This window comes from Toxorhynchites rutilus, chromosome 2, assembly GCF_029784135.1.
Source record: "Toxorhynchites rutilus septentrionalis strain SRP chromosome 2, ASM2978413v1, whole genome shotgun sequence".
NCBI lineage: Eukaryota > Metazoa > Arthropoda > Insecta > Diptera > Culicidae > Toxorhynchites > Toxorhynchites rutilus.
In genome coordinates this window covers 305,509,226-305,524,666 of record NC_073745.1, presented here as the reverse complement: position 1 = coordinate 305,524,666, position 15,441 = coordinate 305,509,226, and the positions used below count along the sequence as shown (strand labels likewise).

The 15,441-nt window shown below is 42.1% G+C and overlaps 1 protein-coding gene across 1 annotated transcript; it reads left to right on the top strand.

Annotated features, from left to right (window-relative positions):
• The first annotated feature begins 369 nt into the window (after positions 1 to 369).
• LOC129771471 (protein fantom-like) lies at positions 370 to 15,183 on the top strand. The gene is made up of 13 exons (XM_055775147.1): positions 370 to 556; positions 621 to 902; positions 961 to 1,321; positions 1,387 to 1,588; positions 1,648 to 1,763; positions 1,827 to 2,130; positions 2,194 to 2,219; positions 2,481 to 2,585; positions 2,643 to 2,858; positions 2,915 to 3,077; positions 14,411 to 14,496; positions 14,602 to 14,942; positions 15,007 to 15,183. The coding sequence occupies exons 1-13, from the start codon at positions 525 to 527 to the stop codon at positions 15,170 to 15,172; spliced, it is 2,400 nt and encodes a 799-aa protein (XP_055631122.1). The 5' UTR covers positions 370 to 524; the 3' UTR covers positions 15,173 to 15,183.
• The last annotated feature ends 258 nt before the right edge of the window (positions 15,184 to 15,441 follow it).

The window sequence follows — 15,441 nt, the reverse complement described above, 5'->3', positions numbered from 1 at the left end:
TGAAATTTCATTCGTCTCTAACGATTAACAACTGACACGGATTCCTTGTACCACCTTTTATTTTTCCTCTCCACGTGAAGATTTACTCAAACAACAAAAAATATTTATACAAAAATTAATAAGTATAATTTCAAAAATAAATAATTTCTATTACTTAAAACAATTGTTCAAGCAAATTTCACATTTCACAATTTCTTGAAAAACAGTAAATTTTCACGACATTGACCACATTCAATATAGTTCATGTTATATTTGTTTCGATTCAGTAAGAGAAGCTTACGACATATCAAATCCATTCTCTTCCGCTCTGATGATTTTTTGATTGGGCCACGGGTTGTCCCTGGCAACCGGTAAATAAAAACATCAACACTCTGCGGAACCAGATCCTGTGAGCCAACCGTGCACAAAATTTTTAATACAACGTTTCGTGAGATTGTTGTTTCAAATGAAAGTGTTTTCTACGAGCTGTGTCTGTTTCAGTTTCTCCAAAACACCCACGGTTTAGAGCAGCAATCGAGTTTGAAATGGGCAAGGATGCTCCTCAGCAACATAATGGGTAAGTGATGTCCTTCGTTGCGATCACGTATTGATTTTACGTCCACTTTCTTTTGCCAATGCAGGAACAAGCGACCTGTCAGTGCTTCTCCGTATGCAGAGAACTACAGGGTCCCGATGGATACCTGTCAGCGACACCTAATAAATCACCGATTGATGGTGTCTAAGTTGTCCCGTAGAGAGCTGGAGGATAAGTACATAAATTTGTGTGACGAACATTTCGTGATGAAAAAGCGATCCCAGGAGCAGGAAGATCAAATCAAGAGGCTAAAAATTAAATTGATTCGTTGTTCCAGTGGCGAGGGTAGCAAACCCAAGCCCAAGCAAGACACCAGGAGTGATTTTAAGTTGTATTATCCAAATTTTCCCCATCTGTCCACCGTAAAATGTGCTTTTTTCTTTCAGCAAGCTCCATGATTTAGAAACACAACGTCGCGAATTACATGGTAAACTGGAGAACCTACGGAAGTGTCAACGAAAGGAAAGTCAGGATACGCAGACGGGATTCGAAAGACGATCGCAGAGTGCGCGGCGAACCAAGGAAGACACCACAAGGTCCACATCGTCGCCCAACGACGGCATCGGGCTCGAATACGACGAAGATAAGGACCTGGTTTCGTCCACAGACGAGGACAGTTGCTCGGGAAAAAGCGATGCCAAACCGCAGTCGAAACCATGCCACGGTTGTGCGGCCCTCCAAGCGGAGAAGATGTCCAACGAGGCGGAGTTTGTGAAAATGAAGCTTAATATTAAATTTTTGAACAAGGTTAGCATGGGTGTTGAAATTCATCCGTGTCTTCCAAGTTTTAATAAATTGTTTGCCTGCAATAGGAAATCCAAAGTGAGAAGGAGAAGAATACCTTTCTGGCCCGCCAGCTGGAGGAAAAAATCTCTTACGAGATAATGAAACGAAATGCAGCGGAAAACACGGAAGTTATCACACTGACGCGTCAGGTGGAGGATATGAACAAACAAATTCTACGACAACAGGAAGAGCAAAAAGTGGCGATGGACGTGGAATTAAACAAACAGAGTGAGGATTGACTACTAATACATGATGCATTGTTTGAATCAATGTTCGTTGTTCCTCAGCGGATTTGATAGCTTATGTTAGGAAGGAAAAGGACAAAAATGCGGAATTGTTCGAAGAGTGCGAGCGACTCAAAAAGAATATCGAGAAGATAAAAGAGAACATGTCCGAAGTGGAGGTAATTCATTGTGCATTGTATACGAAAAACACTTTCAGTTTTTGAAAATTGCATATAATCAAGATCGAGCGTGACTTTCTAAAGCGACAGCAGGAGAATTTTACCAAGATCGTCGACGAGAATAAGCTTCTCCGCTACCAGCTGGAGGAATTGCGGCAGCAAAATGAAGCGCTATCTAGGGAAATCAATGCTCTCAAAGAAGAGGAAGCGGTTACGAAAAGCGCCCAGAAGGATCTGCTGGAGAAGTTGAAGTGTTTGCAGCAGGACAACGATACTCTTTCCGTACTGCTGGAGGGTTTACGAACCGAGAACGAGATCTTGGCAGGGGAGAAATCTGTTTTGGAAACTAACTTGAAGAGTTTAGAAGGTACTGTTGTTATTTGCACTCACCAGAAACGAACAGTTTTACGATCGATGTCACATGTTTCAGCTTCCCCTACGAGAACTGCTTCGCCGGTATGTTGAGCGTGACTTCTGTGCGAATCAATTTTTCCTTCCAATTTTCTATAGATGAATTATATTAAAAACGTGAATGTAGAATCGCAAAGTGTTACCATGAAAAAGTTATCAAATAGACACGTTTTATGGCATCATTTGCCAAGATCTATTTCTTTTGATTCTTCATCTATTAGATTTCGAGATATAAGTATCACATCATAGAATCGTAGGATAGACACATTCCTTGTTTATTTCATCGTTGTTTTTGCCTAATGCTAGATACAGTCGCTGAAATGTGAAGTTGAAACACAAACGGAAACTGTTGACCATGTTCCTACAGTTGGAAAGACTGAGGCTCCACATCCAACAAAAACACCAACAGAGGTAAACATTCTATTTGGAAATGATGCGGCAGATTTTTAATATTATTTTGGAAGTTAGCCACCTCCTGTCACGGAAACCACAACCAAACACTCTCGGGCAAGCCATGCTCCACTATCGTATGGCGGCCATGGAAATTACTTCCCACCGAAACAGGTGCGGATAAGTCAAATTTTGCCGAATGCTGCGTTGCTCCAGCGGCATGTTGTCGAGCCAAAGGAGAGGTCCACCAATGCTGCCCTGCTGCTGTCGAATACGTATGCTGAGAATCTGGCGGTAAGTTATTCCAAACATTTTAAGAGTGCTGAAATAATCAAGTTTTGCATTGGAAGAAACATTTCAAAACCAGTCACTTCCCGGTGGTGCCCCCTGTCAGCACGAAGCGGAAGGAGTCTGTGTCATCCGGTTCGTCAAGTTTGGACAGGAAGAGAATTTCTTTCCACACCGATGAGAGCAGTATTCTGGAAGACACTTCGACAGAAACTGAAAAACCAGGTATTGATCATGTAATTTTTTTTGAAACGTTTTGGTATCAGAGTTAAATTCCTTGTAGTCTCGATCTCACCCTTACCTTATGTGTATTCAATCTTCGAACCAGTCTTCCGAAAAACACTTACACATGTGCACGCGATGTTCAAATTCCATGATTTTATTGTACACGAATATGCTTTTCGCTAGAGTTCAATGTCCATTCCAAACACGTCCAATGATGCACATAAACATGGACAAATGACACGCGTTTCTCACATCATAAATAAACACGATGTTTATGATTCAAATACATCATCTACAAATCACTCATCGACGCAGTATTCAATGCTCTTCGTTTCTTTTTATGCATGGAAAAATATGTTTCTCCTAAAATATTTCTTTGTAAAATATTTTTTCACATAAACTAACTAGAAATTTTATTTATTTATTTGTATTCGGTCTTCGGTGGTACCGTACAGACTAATCCTAACCTTAACTAAATTTTTAAGTCTACAGATGAAACATTGTCTGGTGATATTGAAATCAAATTTATCACAGATGGCACTGAAAGCTTTGAGACATGAGCATAGAGAGCTGTTGTTTCCGTAATTAGTCCTGTGCCTAGGAATGGCGATTAGAGCGGAGTGTCGCAGCTGGCGAAGGGGTACAATAAGTGAAATTTCACGTAGTAGATCAGGACAGTCAATGTTGTTCGTCAGGACGTCGAATATGAACAGCTGTTGCAGCCTTAGTCGTCGTACCGACAGGAGCTCGAGATTAATCAAGCGGCAACGATCTTGGTAGTCAGGAAGATTTGGTGGATCATTCCAAGGCAGGTTTCGAAGTGCGAAACGTATAAACACCTTCTGGATGCGTTCAATGCGGATTATCTGATACGTGTGGTAAGGTGCCCAAACCGGAACAGCGTATTCTATAATGCTACGCACTAATGCGCAAAAAAGCGATTTCAGTGCATATACATCGGTTAGCTGAGCAGCATTACGGCGAATAAATCCAAGTGCGGAGAAAGCTTTGGCAATACTGATGGAAACGTGCTCATGAGAACGAAGTTTAGAGTCCATTATAACTCCCAAGTCGCGAATTTACTGTACGCGTTCCAATGGAGTATTGTTGATCAGATATTGGTGTGAGACTGAAGATCGACTGCGGCTGAAGGTGATCGTTTTGCACTTATTTATGTTCACACTCATACCATTCTCTCTGCACCAGCTCAGAACAACGTCAATGTCGGTTTGCAATAATATGCAGTCTAATGGAGATGCGATGACTCGAAAGATTTTAAGGTCGTCAGCAAATAGTAGCTTATCGGAGGATATACGAAAGCATAAATCGTTGATGAATAGGACAAATATCAATGGACCCAGCACACTTCCCTGTGGTACACCAGATGGTATGTTGAATGTGCTGGATCGCGACGAATTCAGCTGTACGAATGCCTTCCGATCTGTTAAGGCTGATTTAGACGATGCCAGTCAGCGCTCTAGTTGAAGTATCCAGTGAATAGAGAACAGACACTCTTTTTAAGTTAGAGGCCAATTACTTGTTCGATATTGGTACAAGTAACTTGAACAGAGTGTCTGTTCTCTGTTCACTGGATACTTCAACTAGAGCAATGACTGGCATCGTCTAAATCAGCCTTTAAATATGACATCAGCCATTCCGTAATCCACGTCGGGAGGCCTATGTGTTGCAATTTTTCGACTGCATAGGCGTGCGGTTCAGTGTCGAAGGCTTTCGAGAAGTCGATATAAACGGAATCAACTTGATTACGCCGTTCGATTTCATGGAATAGTATGTTGGAATAGCACATTAGGTTGGTCACAGTTGAACGATGTGGTATGAATCCGTGCTGATAGTCAGAGATAATCGTCTTTGCTGCATTAAGCATGACGTTGTGCATTAGAGATTCCAAAACTTTTCCCAAACAACTGAGAATCGAAATACCCCTGTAATTGACAACATTGTATAAACTGCCAGATTTGTGGACAGGAATCATTGAAGCAGTTTTCCATAAACTTGGAAAGCATCTCTGTTCTATTGAACTGTTAAATATCATCGTCAAAAGAACGACCAAAGATACATCACAGTTTTTTACTAACAAAGGTGGCAGAGCATCCACTCCGGCTCCTTTCTAAGCATCCAATCTGACCAATGCCCCAAGTACTTCATCGTTGGAAAATCCGAAGATCGAAAGGTGAATATTATGGGTTGGCACGTTGTTGAAACATCCCGGGCGAGGTACAGCTGAAGTTGAACAATACACACGTTGGAAAAAGTTAGAAAAAAGATTGGCAGCTTCGTTAGCTGTGCTGGCTGTGTAGTCATTATATGTGACATTGGTTGGCACGCGGTTGTTAGCTTTTTGTCCTTTAACGTACCTCCAGAACATCGATGGGTTTTGTTTCAAGTTTGATTCCACTCTTGATAAGTATTGTTGGTAGGTGGAGATGTTTAATTCATTGTACGATTACTCGATTCCACGTAACCACTCTCTATTCACATCAGACCTGAGAGCAAAAAATCGTTTGCGTGCTTTCCTCAATCGGTTACGCAAGTTGCGAAGCTCAGTTGTCCACCAAGGTTTTTTACTAACGTTGCTTGAATTACGACGACGGCGCGGAACATTTGAGCGGATTATTTCGATCAGTTTTTCGTAGAATATGAGGACGTTTTCGTTAACAGACTGTCTATTCAGAAAATGTTGCTAGTCGATGGACGAAAACGCGGCATTCAGCGAGTCGAAATTGCTACGTCTGTAGTCCAAGTCGAATTCATCCGTAGCAGAGTGAAGTTGGTGGTATATGACCGAACTCTGTATGTCCACCAACAGAATGAACGGTGGGTGATGTGTGTCGATGGGCAACAGTGGAAGTGGTGGTTCGAATACCTCAGTTATATCAGGAGAACTCGTGAAGGCCAAATCCAGAAGTCTGTTGTTAGAGTTGACATATGAGTTCACCTAAACCAAACCACACGACGAGATTGGATCTACTAGATTTGTCTCTTGCTCACTGGATGCATTAGAGGGTAAATATCCGTTGATGTCCTCCTCGAAACACCATTGCAGATGAGGAAGATTATAATCTCCAATGAGCAGAATAACGTCGTTGAGTGATGAACGATCCGATATGTTTTGAACAGCCACAGCCTGAGTCGAATATAGCCCGACATCGGAGCCCGGAGGAAGGTAGATAGCAGAGAGGAACAGCGAACGATGAGGAAGTGTTAATTTTACAACAACCTGTTCCAGCTGACTACAATCAGCTAAGGAAACCGTCGTGCATTGAAGCTTAGATTTCACAGCTACAAGGACGCCACCACCCCTCGAAAGGTTGCTAGTAGCCTCATTGCGATCACACCGGAATACTGTGTAGTCCGATGTAAGCTCTGTGTTACAGATATCGGACCTGAGCCACGTTTCAGTGAAGACGATTATATCGTAGTCACAGCACGATAGTTTCAGTTTCAGGAGTGACGTTTTAGTGCGTAGACCTCTGACGTTCTGGTAGTAGACAGATAAATTTGTTTGATCAGGTTGAGCCACACCGTTTCTGACACTGATTGTTGCCGTGGTGCGTGAACAATCGGACCCCCTGACGTGACAGTTGGTTGAGACGCTAGAACCGGTGGGTGAATCAGAAGCTGAACTACAAAACACATTGTCGTACTTGCCAGGAGTAGCAGGGTGGAAGACCCCTTCTCTGATCCCACATACAGGCCCAGGACGACTGCTGAACGATGGTTGGAAGAGCTAGACTGTGGTGGGGAGATTAGGGGTTTCCATGCGGCCAGTTTCATTGCGTCCTGGAGTTGAAGCGTGTTGTGTAGAAAATCTTGATGGTTGACGATTGAACGGTGTAATGCTGAAACCATGCAACGAATCAGGGGTTGGTCTGTTTGGAAAAAAATTTGTACTCGCCTGATGGAGCAGGCTGGACTGCCCTATCACCATTATCGAATACAGGGCCGGGAAGAATGCGGCAGGAACCGATGAAATATGGCTCGACTGTGTCGAAAGGATAAGGGCTGTCCATAGAACCTGTTTGTGTGCGTCCCGGGTTGGCCTCGATGATCGATGTTGATAATATTTGATCGGCTTTAGTAAATTCTATGACGAGTTCTGTCGAGATGACGTAGGGCCGTTTTTTTGGTCGTAATCGAAAACACGGATGGTGACTTCTTCTGGCCAGTAAAGTCTGCTTCATTTAATATTGGAACAAATTCTTTTGCTCATTGTGGCGCTCCTAGTGGACGGATTTGGAAACTTTTTTCACCCACGTGTCGGGAAATTCATTACCTTTCACCATGTATTTATGTCATAACACCAAACGATAGCATTTTGTAAACAACCGCCATGGAAGCCGAACGGAGAGATAAAATTGTGCACAGTTTTCTTGAAAATCCATTGTTGTCGGCATCTAAGCTAGCTAAACAGCTTAAAATGCCCAGAAATACCGTATGGCGTGTTATCAAGCAGTACAAGGAAACATTGACGACGGCTCGGAAGCCGCATTCGAAGCGTCGGAGTGGAACTGTCGACCGGAAACTGCGTGGGAAAGTCATCAAGGCCGTCAAGAGGAATCCCAATCTTTCAGGCCGCAATTTGGCCAATAAGTTCCAGGCCGCTCACAGTACGGTGCGACGAATTCGTCTCCGGGAAGGAATAAGGTCATTCCGAGCCAGCAAACAGCCAAATCGGACGCTGAAGCAGAACAATGTGGCCAGAATCCGTGCTCGAAAGCTGAGACCTACGTGAAGGCGGACTTTGGGCAAATCCCAGGTCAAAAATTTTATTTGGCGACGGCTCGGGGGGATGTACCTGCAAAATTTAAGTTCGTGTTTGCGGATAAATTCGCCCGCAAGTACATGATTTGGCAGGGGATATGCAGTTGTGGACAGAAAACCAAAGTCTTTCTCACTGACAAGACAATGACATCAGAAGTCTACAAAAAAGAGTGCCTACAGAAACGGATTCTGCCGTTTATTCGTGCCCACGACCGTCCAGTAATGTTTTGGCCGGACCTCGCAAGCTGCCAAAACGGTTATGGAATGGTACGCAACGAACGGGGTCAGCGTAATACCGAAGGACCTCAACCCCCCAAACTGCCCCCAGTTCCGGCCGATAGAGAAATACTGGGCAATCACGAAGCGGAGGCTTAAGGCAAAGGGAAAACTTGTTAGGAACATGACTCAAATGAAGAACTGGTGGAATAAAATTGCCAAAACGGTGGACGAAAAGGGTGTGCGCCGCCTAATGTGCCGTATTACGGGAAAAGTACGAGAATTTCTTCGAAACAGCAATGAATAATTTTTTTTATTTTTTTTATGAAAGAGTAAAGAAAATGCTACATTTGTATGAAAAACAAATTATGAATTCGTTAATAAATGACTGAACTACACGCAATTGTTTGTGTTCCAATATTAAATGAAGCAGACTTTACCAAGTATCGCCTACTACGTTGGACACAGCTTTATTCACGGTCACTTTAAAAGAGACAAAAGATAGATCTTCCAGACGTTTACCACGGGGAACCAGCTTGACTACGCTGACTAACGATGGGTCTACATTCGCGATCTCATGAACATGTTGTTTTATACCACTTTTTTTTTTGTTCTGGGGTGAATGGAGTCACGTAGAAATCTACCATATCGTTAGTCGGTTGTCTGACTTTGGCAACACTCAAAGTCCCAGTAGTATTCCGAGTAATATTGTGGTTACTGTTCCTGGGCAAGTTGTGATGTACGGAAGTAGCTGAACTAGATCTATTAGTACTATCTTCGTTTGGAGCATTAGATAGAGGCTCGTTCGCGGATAAATCATTCGACTTTCCAATTGGCGCTGCCGGTGTGGATGCAATTGCCTGAGATGTAGGCCTAGACTGCAAGTTCGACAGGATTTTCACGCGTCGGTTTCCTACAATGAGCTTGTCTGGTTGTTGTGCAACTGAGCTGTTGACTTCATCCAATACTTCAAAGAAAGATGATTCGTCACATGATCTCGAGCGATTTATAGGATCGATGGTATCATCTAGATTGAGCTGATCGATGTTGTAGAGGAACGTTGACTTGTCTAGCGATTGGCTGGTTTGTCTGAGTTGCTGTTGTGATCCATAGAGGGTTTTATTGATAGTACGAAGATTATCGCCGTAGTTTCCTAAACGTGTATCCATGGAGTCCGTACGTATCAGCAGCTCGCGTAACGCTTTTATAATTTTTTTTTATAAATTTCGGTCGTATTGCGAAAATTGCATGAACTTAGAGGCCATGAGTTCATGCCCATTTTACAAGTCTGATTAAATAATCCATAGTTTTTTCACGTGAGAAGAAAACATGCGCTGAATAGAAAAAAGCTTTCTATGAATTTTTTTTCCGTGCATGCTGCCAATTAAAGTCTGGGGAGCCGACCGGAAATTATTTTTTAGGTGCATCAGGAAAGTTTACACATATTCTTGGTATTTTTATGAAAGATTAATAAGGGCGGTCCAAGTTAGGGCGTTTTGTAGGGAAATGTTTCCGAATTTTTTTTGCATTAAACGCATATGATCAGCTGAGTTGAAACTAATTGTCATCTGCAAAATAATTGTGGAAAAATCTCTACCATATCCATGATTAGCTTTTGCGATGACGATTTGTGAAAGAGATACAATAAACCCTCCTTTACTCAATGTTCTGTACCTCGATACTATTCTTAATATATTTATACCATTTCAAGTAGGTGTTGGAGTAAAAACAGGCTTTAATGACAGGTATACTGCACGTAGAGGCATATCAGTCGCCAAAGCAAGCCGAGAAAAACGCTGATAAAAATTTATTTCATCATGAAATTTTGTGGCTTGGATATAGTTTTGGTATTTTTCATATTTTCTAAACAAAATATGTGATTTATTTTGCACATTTGAATTTGCAGTAGTTTATAATTCATTTTCAGAGTGACGTCTCTTCTGGGGATGCATTTTTTCCTAAAATGGTTTGGAAGCGCTTGCTTCGAATGAATGCGAGATGAAAAAAAAATTGTTAGGGGTTATATCTAGGACACGACCGCGTATTTTCGACGTAGAACTACGCAATTACATTATGCAATTCACTTGTTTACCACTTCGAATACTATTTTATAATGCATCAAAATTTTTGTAGTAGATCATGTTCTTCGTTACAAATAAATTTGATGAACATCTTTTCACGTTTAATATAATGCTTAGGACTACCAAAATATGTGAACGGAAGAATTGTCAAATAATCATTGTATTTTACATTTCCCTCTGGAATTATTACACATCTCATGTTTACGTAGTTCTCGAACCGCGAAAGTTCATTTACCTCTAGTATCTGAAATGACGATTTTCCCAGGCTTCTCAGTTTAAAAGTACGTTTTGGGGAAACATATTCCGGTCTGCACAACGACAAGCGAGTACAAACGTACTCAACACCAAAAAATACCCCCGACTTGCATGCATTTGCAAAGCGGATTCCCCCAGGCACATACATTTAGAAGTCCGTGTTAGGGAAACACAGCCCAGTGGGAAAAAATACCCCCGACTTGCATGTATTGACAAAGCGGATTCCCCCAGCCACATTGATTTTGAAGTCCATGCTAGGGAAACACAGCTCAGTGGCAACAAAAACACCCCCGACTCACATGAATATTTGCAAAGCGGATTTCCACAGGTACATCGGTTTTGAAGTCTGTGTTGGGGAAACCGTAAATCGGGCCAATCAAAACTTGGCAGTTTAGATAACGCATGACTTTCTCAGTTATTCAATTGTTCATCTAATGAAAAATAACATTCTATTAATTGTGATAGACGCGTAGAAATATTTCCTATCAATTGAGGCAAACATCTTATCTGTTGAGAAGTGTTCGAGCAGTGTGGTGAAAATTCAGTCTCAATCGAAAAAAATCGACGAAAATGACAAAGAATACCATTCGTCACCAAAGAAAGCATTGCTCGATCGCTTGAATTTGGCTGACCTTGTCAACTGAGATCCGGAAGGGTTCATTTTCAAACGAACGCTATTCCTTCTCATTTGAATGCGATGAACACATTTGGCTGAACGAAAACATAATTCATTCTCGCAATCTCGGCTTTCCGCATTGAAGTATGATTTCGGTCATATAAGCGGGGCATACACAGTGCAGGCGATGGGAGAGCATTTTATAATGCCCCTGGTGATGTGTTAGCATCACACACATTATGCCGCATCCACATTATGCCGAATAATGCCGATCGGCCTGTACCAGGCGGTACATTCGGTTCGTTAGGTAATGTGGACGTCCCATCGGGTGCACGAAGCCGAAGCCCCATCGGATGCACGAAGCCGTCACGAATACACGAAGCACAATGTCGTCAACGCTAATTTACTTCGCTTTGTTTTGGTTCGACTTATCTGATCCGGACCCACTTGTTTCGGGTTGAGTTCGGTTTGATTCGAGTCGGTTTTCGGCACGACGGCAAGCCCGGGCGGTACGTCAACATTTGGTCGGCTTTATCGGGCGACCAAGGCCGCTTGGCGTAATGTGGACGCGTCTTAACAATGAAAGAAATAAAGAAATCACTCTCGCCAGTTGTTTCTCTGTTTTTCTCTGAAAACATACCAATGTATCGTCGGATGTTAATTGAGTGTCGGTCACTAGTTCAATAGATAGGGACAAACGTAAATCACAAATAACAGCATGACAAGCGGCTTGAATGAAGGTGTGGTTATTCAATCGAATGGAAGGGATACAGTGAGAAGAGATCCGTATGAGTGAAACATTAGTGCACCCGTGGCCGAGTGGTTAGCGTCTCACATTATCATGCCGGGTGTTCGGGTTAGATTCCCGTTCTGGCCGGAGGATTTTTTGTCAGAGAAATTTCCTTCGACTTGCACTGTGGTCACGCGTATTCTAGAGCTTGCCCCTCGGAATACATTGAAGGCGTGTTATTTGGCTTAAGAAATCTCAACTAAGTATTCATAAATGACGCTAGTTAATGCATTCGTTGAGACGGCAAAAGTTCCACAGAGAACGTTAACGCCATTCAAGAAGAAGAGTGAAACATGCCCGTACATCAAAGTAGCAAGTATAAGTAACAAGTAAAACAAGTATATTTGTAACTTGTGTTTTAGATGGTGAAAGCTTGTCACGCGGAATGAGGTAAGCTTAATTATAATAATTTAGCTTTTTTAGTAACATTTTGTATCTTGTCTGGCTTTTTAGGAAACAAAAGATAAACAAACAGCAATTTACCCGCCTGGTGGCATTTTTAGGATTAGACTAACAGAGAGTTGCAACACCATAAAATGGCAATGGAGACTACTGGCCAAATAAGCTGTAATAGTATGAGAGAAACAATAATCAATAATCTCTTATTCGAAAGAACGATCATTATGCTTGATTATGTATAATATTGATTTGTTGATATTTTGAGTATAAAATAACAACTGTAAAATTTTTCAAACATTGCAGAGCTCGTTTTTGTAATTCAAACATTCGCAAATACAGAATATTTTGTATATGTGACAAAGAATTTCAGACTTGGGAGCTGTCCAAAATCCATTTTCACGTACGTTTCGTCATCCATCAGCATGCATCCTTCATACTTCGTCAAAACCTTGTTGTTCAAGTTTCGAGCGCGTCTTTTGACCAGCAAATTTAGCTTCAGCATGCTGGTTGGTTGCTTGCAGGCAGCGACGTAGTGTGCGGCTGGCAAATCCGGCATTTGCCGGGGGTGCTGAGCCTTTGGGGCGCCAAAATCCGAGAATGTCCAATAGCAATTTTTATCCCCGAATTATATTTCATCTTTCAATTAAGTAAAAAGACATCTATCATGAATAGTTGCTTCTTTCCGTACATAAACCAATAACCTCTCTTTGATTTTCGAAAAATTTAAACACCCAACATCATATTACACCAATACCCTTTTGATTTTTTCGCTACGCATGCCTGGGCGGCTCTCCGTGCTATGCTATGTTTTTCGGATATTTAAGCAATAACACGTTCGTCGTCCCATCACCTAGATATGGGTGACACTTTCCTTGTTCAAATTGAATAGGACTTTTAAAAGGAATTTAATAGAGTAGGCACCTAAGTTTAATTATAGTGATAAATTTGAAAAAAGTGGTATTTTTGGGGCGCCATTTTCATAGTTTGCCAGGGGCGCTTTCTATCCTCACTACGCTGCTGCTTGCAGGCACGGGAATTACGATAACTTTCTCGCATACGGATTCTCAAGTTAGAGTTGTATTTTCGGCGATGTCGTGGTCCGAGAGTCTCGGGTTTGCTTTCATTATTCTCAATACCTTCAACCTCAGCTTCCGATCATAAGTTCCACTACGACGCGTGTTCTGATCCATCCGAACAACAGTTGTACGTTCACCAAAACGTTTCACCACATCATACACGGTCTATTAAGCCACTTTCAGCGACTTCGCGACCTGACCATGCCTGATTTTTCATGTGGATGTTCAAAATCAAACTTCTAAGATAGAGGTTTTCCAAACAATTTGCTGTCAACCAATTTCAAATTTCAAATACGCCTACTACACCCAAAGTTAATTTTTAACACATTTTCTGGCATCCCAATTTATTACATTAAATGAGCTGAAAGATAACATAAAATGTTCTACTCCCCAATACATGTATATCATTTGTATAATATATATGCTAGAGCCAATATGAGGCAGCGAAACAGGAGACACATTGAAATGAAAGCTTTTCGTATAGTTTTCCAAATACACGGCCCAGACAGAGAAAGATATATTCTCATTCATGTTCTTCTTTATCGGCTTAGAAAACACTTCATTTTATGATGAGGTGTAATATTATCACGCTCCTTTATAGTAGCGCTGGCAGCTATATGGATAGCGTGGTCGTGTAAAGTAACTTCGCATTCCAGCCGGCCTTGGTTCGATCCCCATTGACGTCGTATGGACTTCTTTTTTGCACAATCCCAAATGAAAAGAGAAAAGAAAACAGAAAGAGATGTCTGCTCGCATACATACAAACCATTTTTAAGCTTCAAAATAGCTCATTTTTTGCGCATTTGACTCTCATGACCAGGAAATGGCATCTTTTCTGCCAAAGATGGCATGTTTTCTGCCAACGCTGGTTTGGGTGTACGACTGCTGTTATAAAATCAACAATGATTCCGGATTCTTAATATGAAGCTTTAGTTGGGTTTGAGCAAATGTGTAGAAGGATTTATTCATCAAACATTATCTCTATTACCTCCAGAAGCATCCAGGGTCGGCTACAAAACACTCTGTGTATTGGAAAAATTGCTTATATTTCACTGCTAAGTCATCTTTCGTTTAAACTTATGTTATACTATTTAATTCTCCATATCCTCGCCCATAAGACGATCTGGATGGAATACATAAGACCTACGCCGGATATTTTGGCCAGCCGCCAGAGCAGCAGCATCTTGCCGTGCAATTCCACTCGGTGAGAAAAAAAATATGCTCATTACTACCGTTGTAATGAAAAAGCGAGCACACGTGAGCAGTCGATTAATATTTCGATGTTCCGAAACCCTTCCCTTCCTGTCAGGAACTGGATAACGTCCCGTCGGAGCATATTGCGATCGTCATTCAATCGGTCATGTGGCGCGGAGCGATGCTGGCTAGTCTACTCGCGCAAAAAATGCGCCAGTTTTATGTTGAGTTTCGGTTTCTCGATGAGCGGGGACCACTGCTGGAGACACCACCGTCGGCCAAACTTCTGACGGGGACGCTGGAGTATCGATTCGATCATCGAGTGGTTTTCGAGTTGGACGATCGGCGTCACACCAGAAGGCGGCAGACGCTGCGTGGCATGCTGCAGCCGCGCGGCAAGGACACCATACAGTTTGTGGTGGTCCAGGAGCATGAGAAATGTTGCAGCGAAATCGGGTAGGATAATGTTAGGTTGACTGTTTCTGTGGTAGTTGTTCTGTATTTTCTTCTTTTCTCCCAGATTTGCTTCGGTTAGGTTGAGGGAGGAAATTCACGGAACCCATGGTGTAGACTACAAAGTGATTCAGACTCCAATCTACGATATAAAGGCACCTGCGGATGAAATTGGAACGCTTCAAATAAAGCTAGAGGGAATTAATTTCATGACATTGAACTTCTGGATTTGACACGAATGAGAATAAATTAGAGAGATACCTTAACCCTGATTAGCGTTTGAATTATCGCTCGTCAACGACCGAATACCAACGAAGGGAGTAAATCAAACCAACCGACCCAGAAGTACACAGCATCGGCGCCGAAGATGAGAGAGAGATGGATGGGCACTACCAAGAGACGACATACACACACGCATATGGATAATTAAAAATATACCTCCGCTTTGGCTCGGGGAGCGAATTTGTCACAGCCGAACAGCAGCATTTTCCCGCGAGTTGTC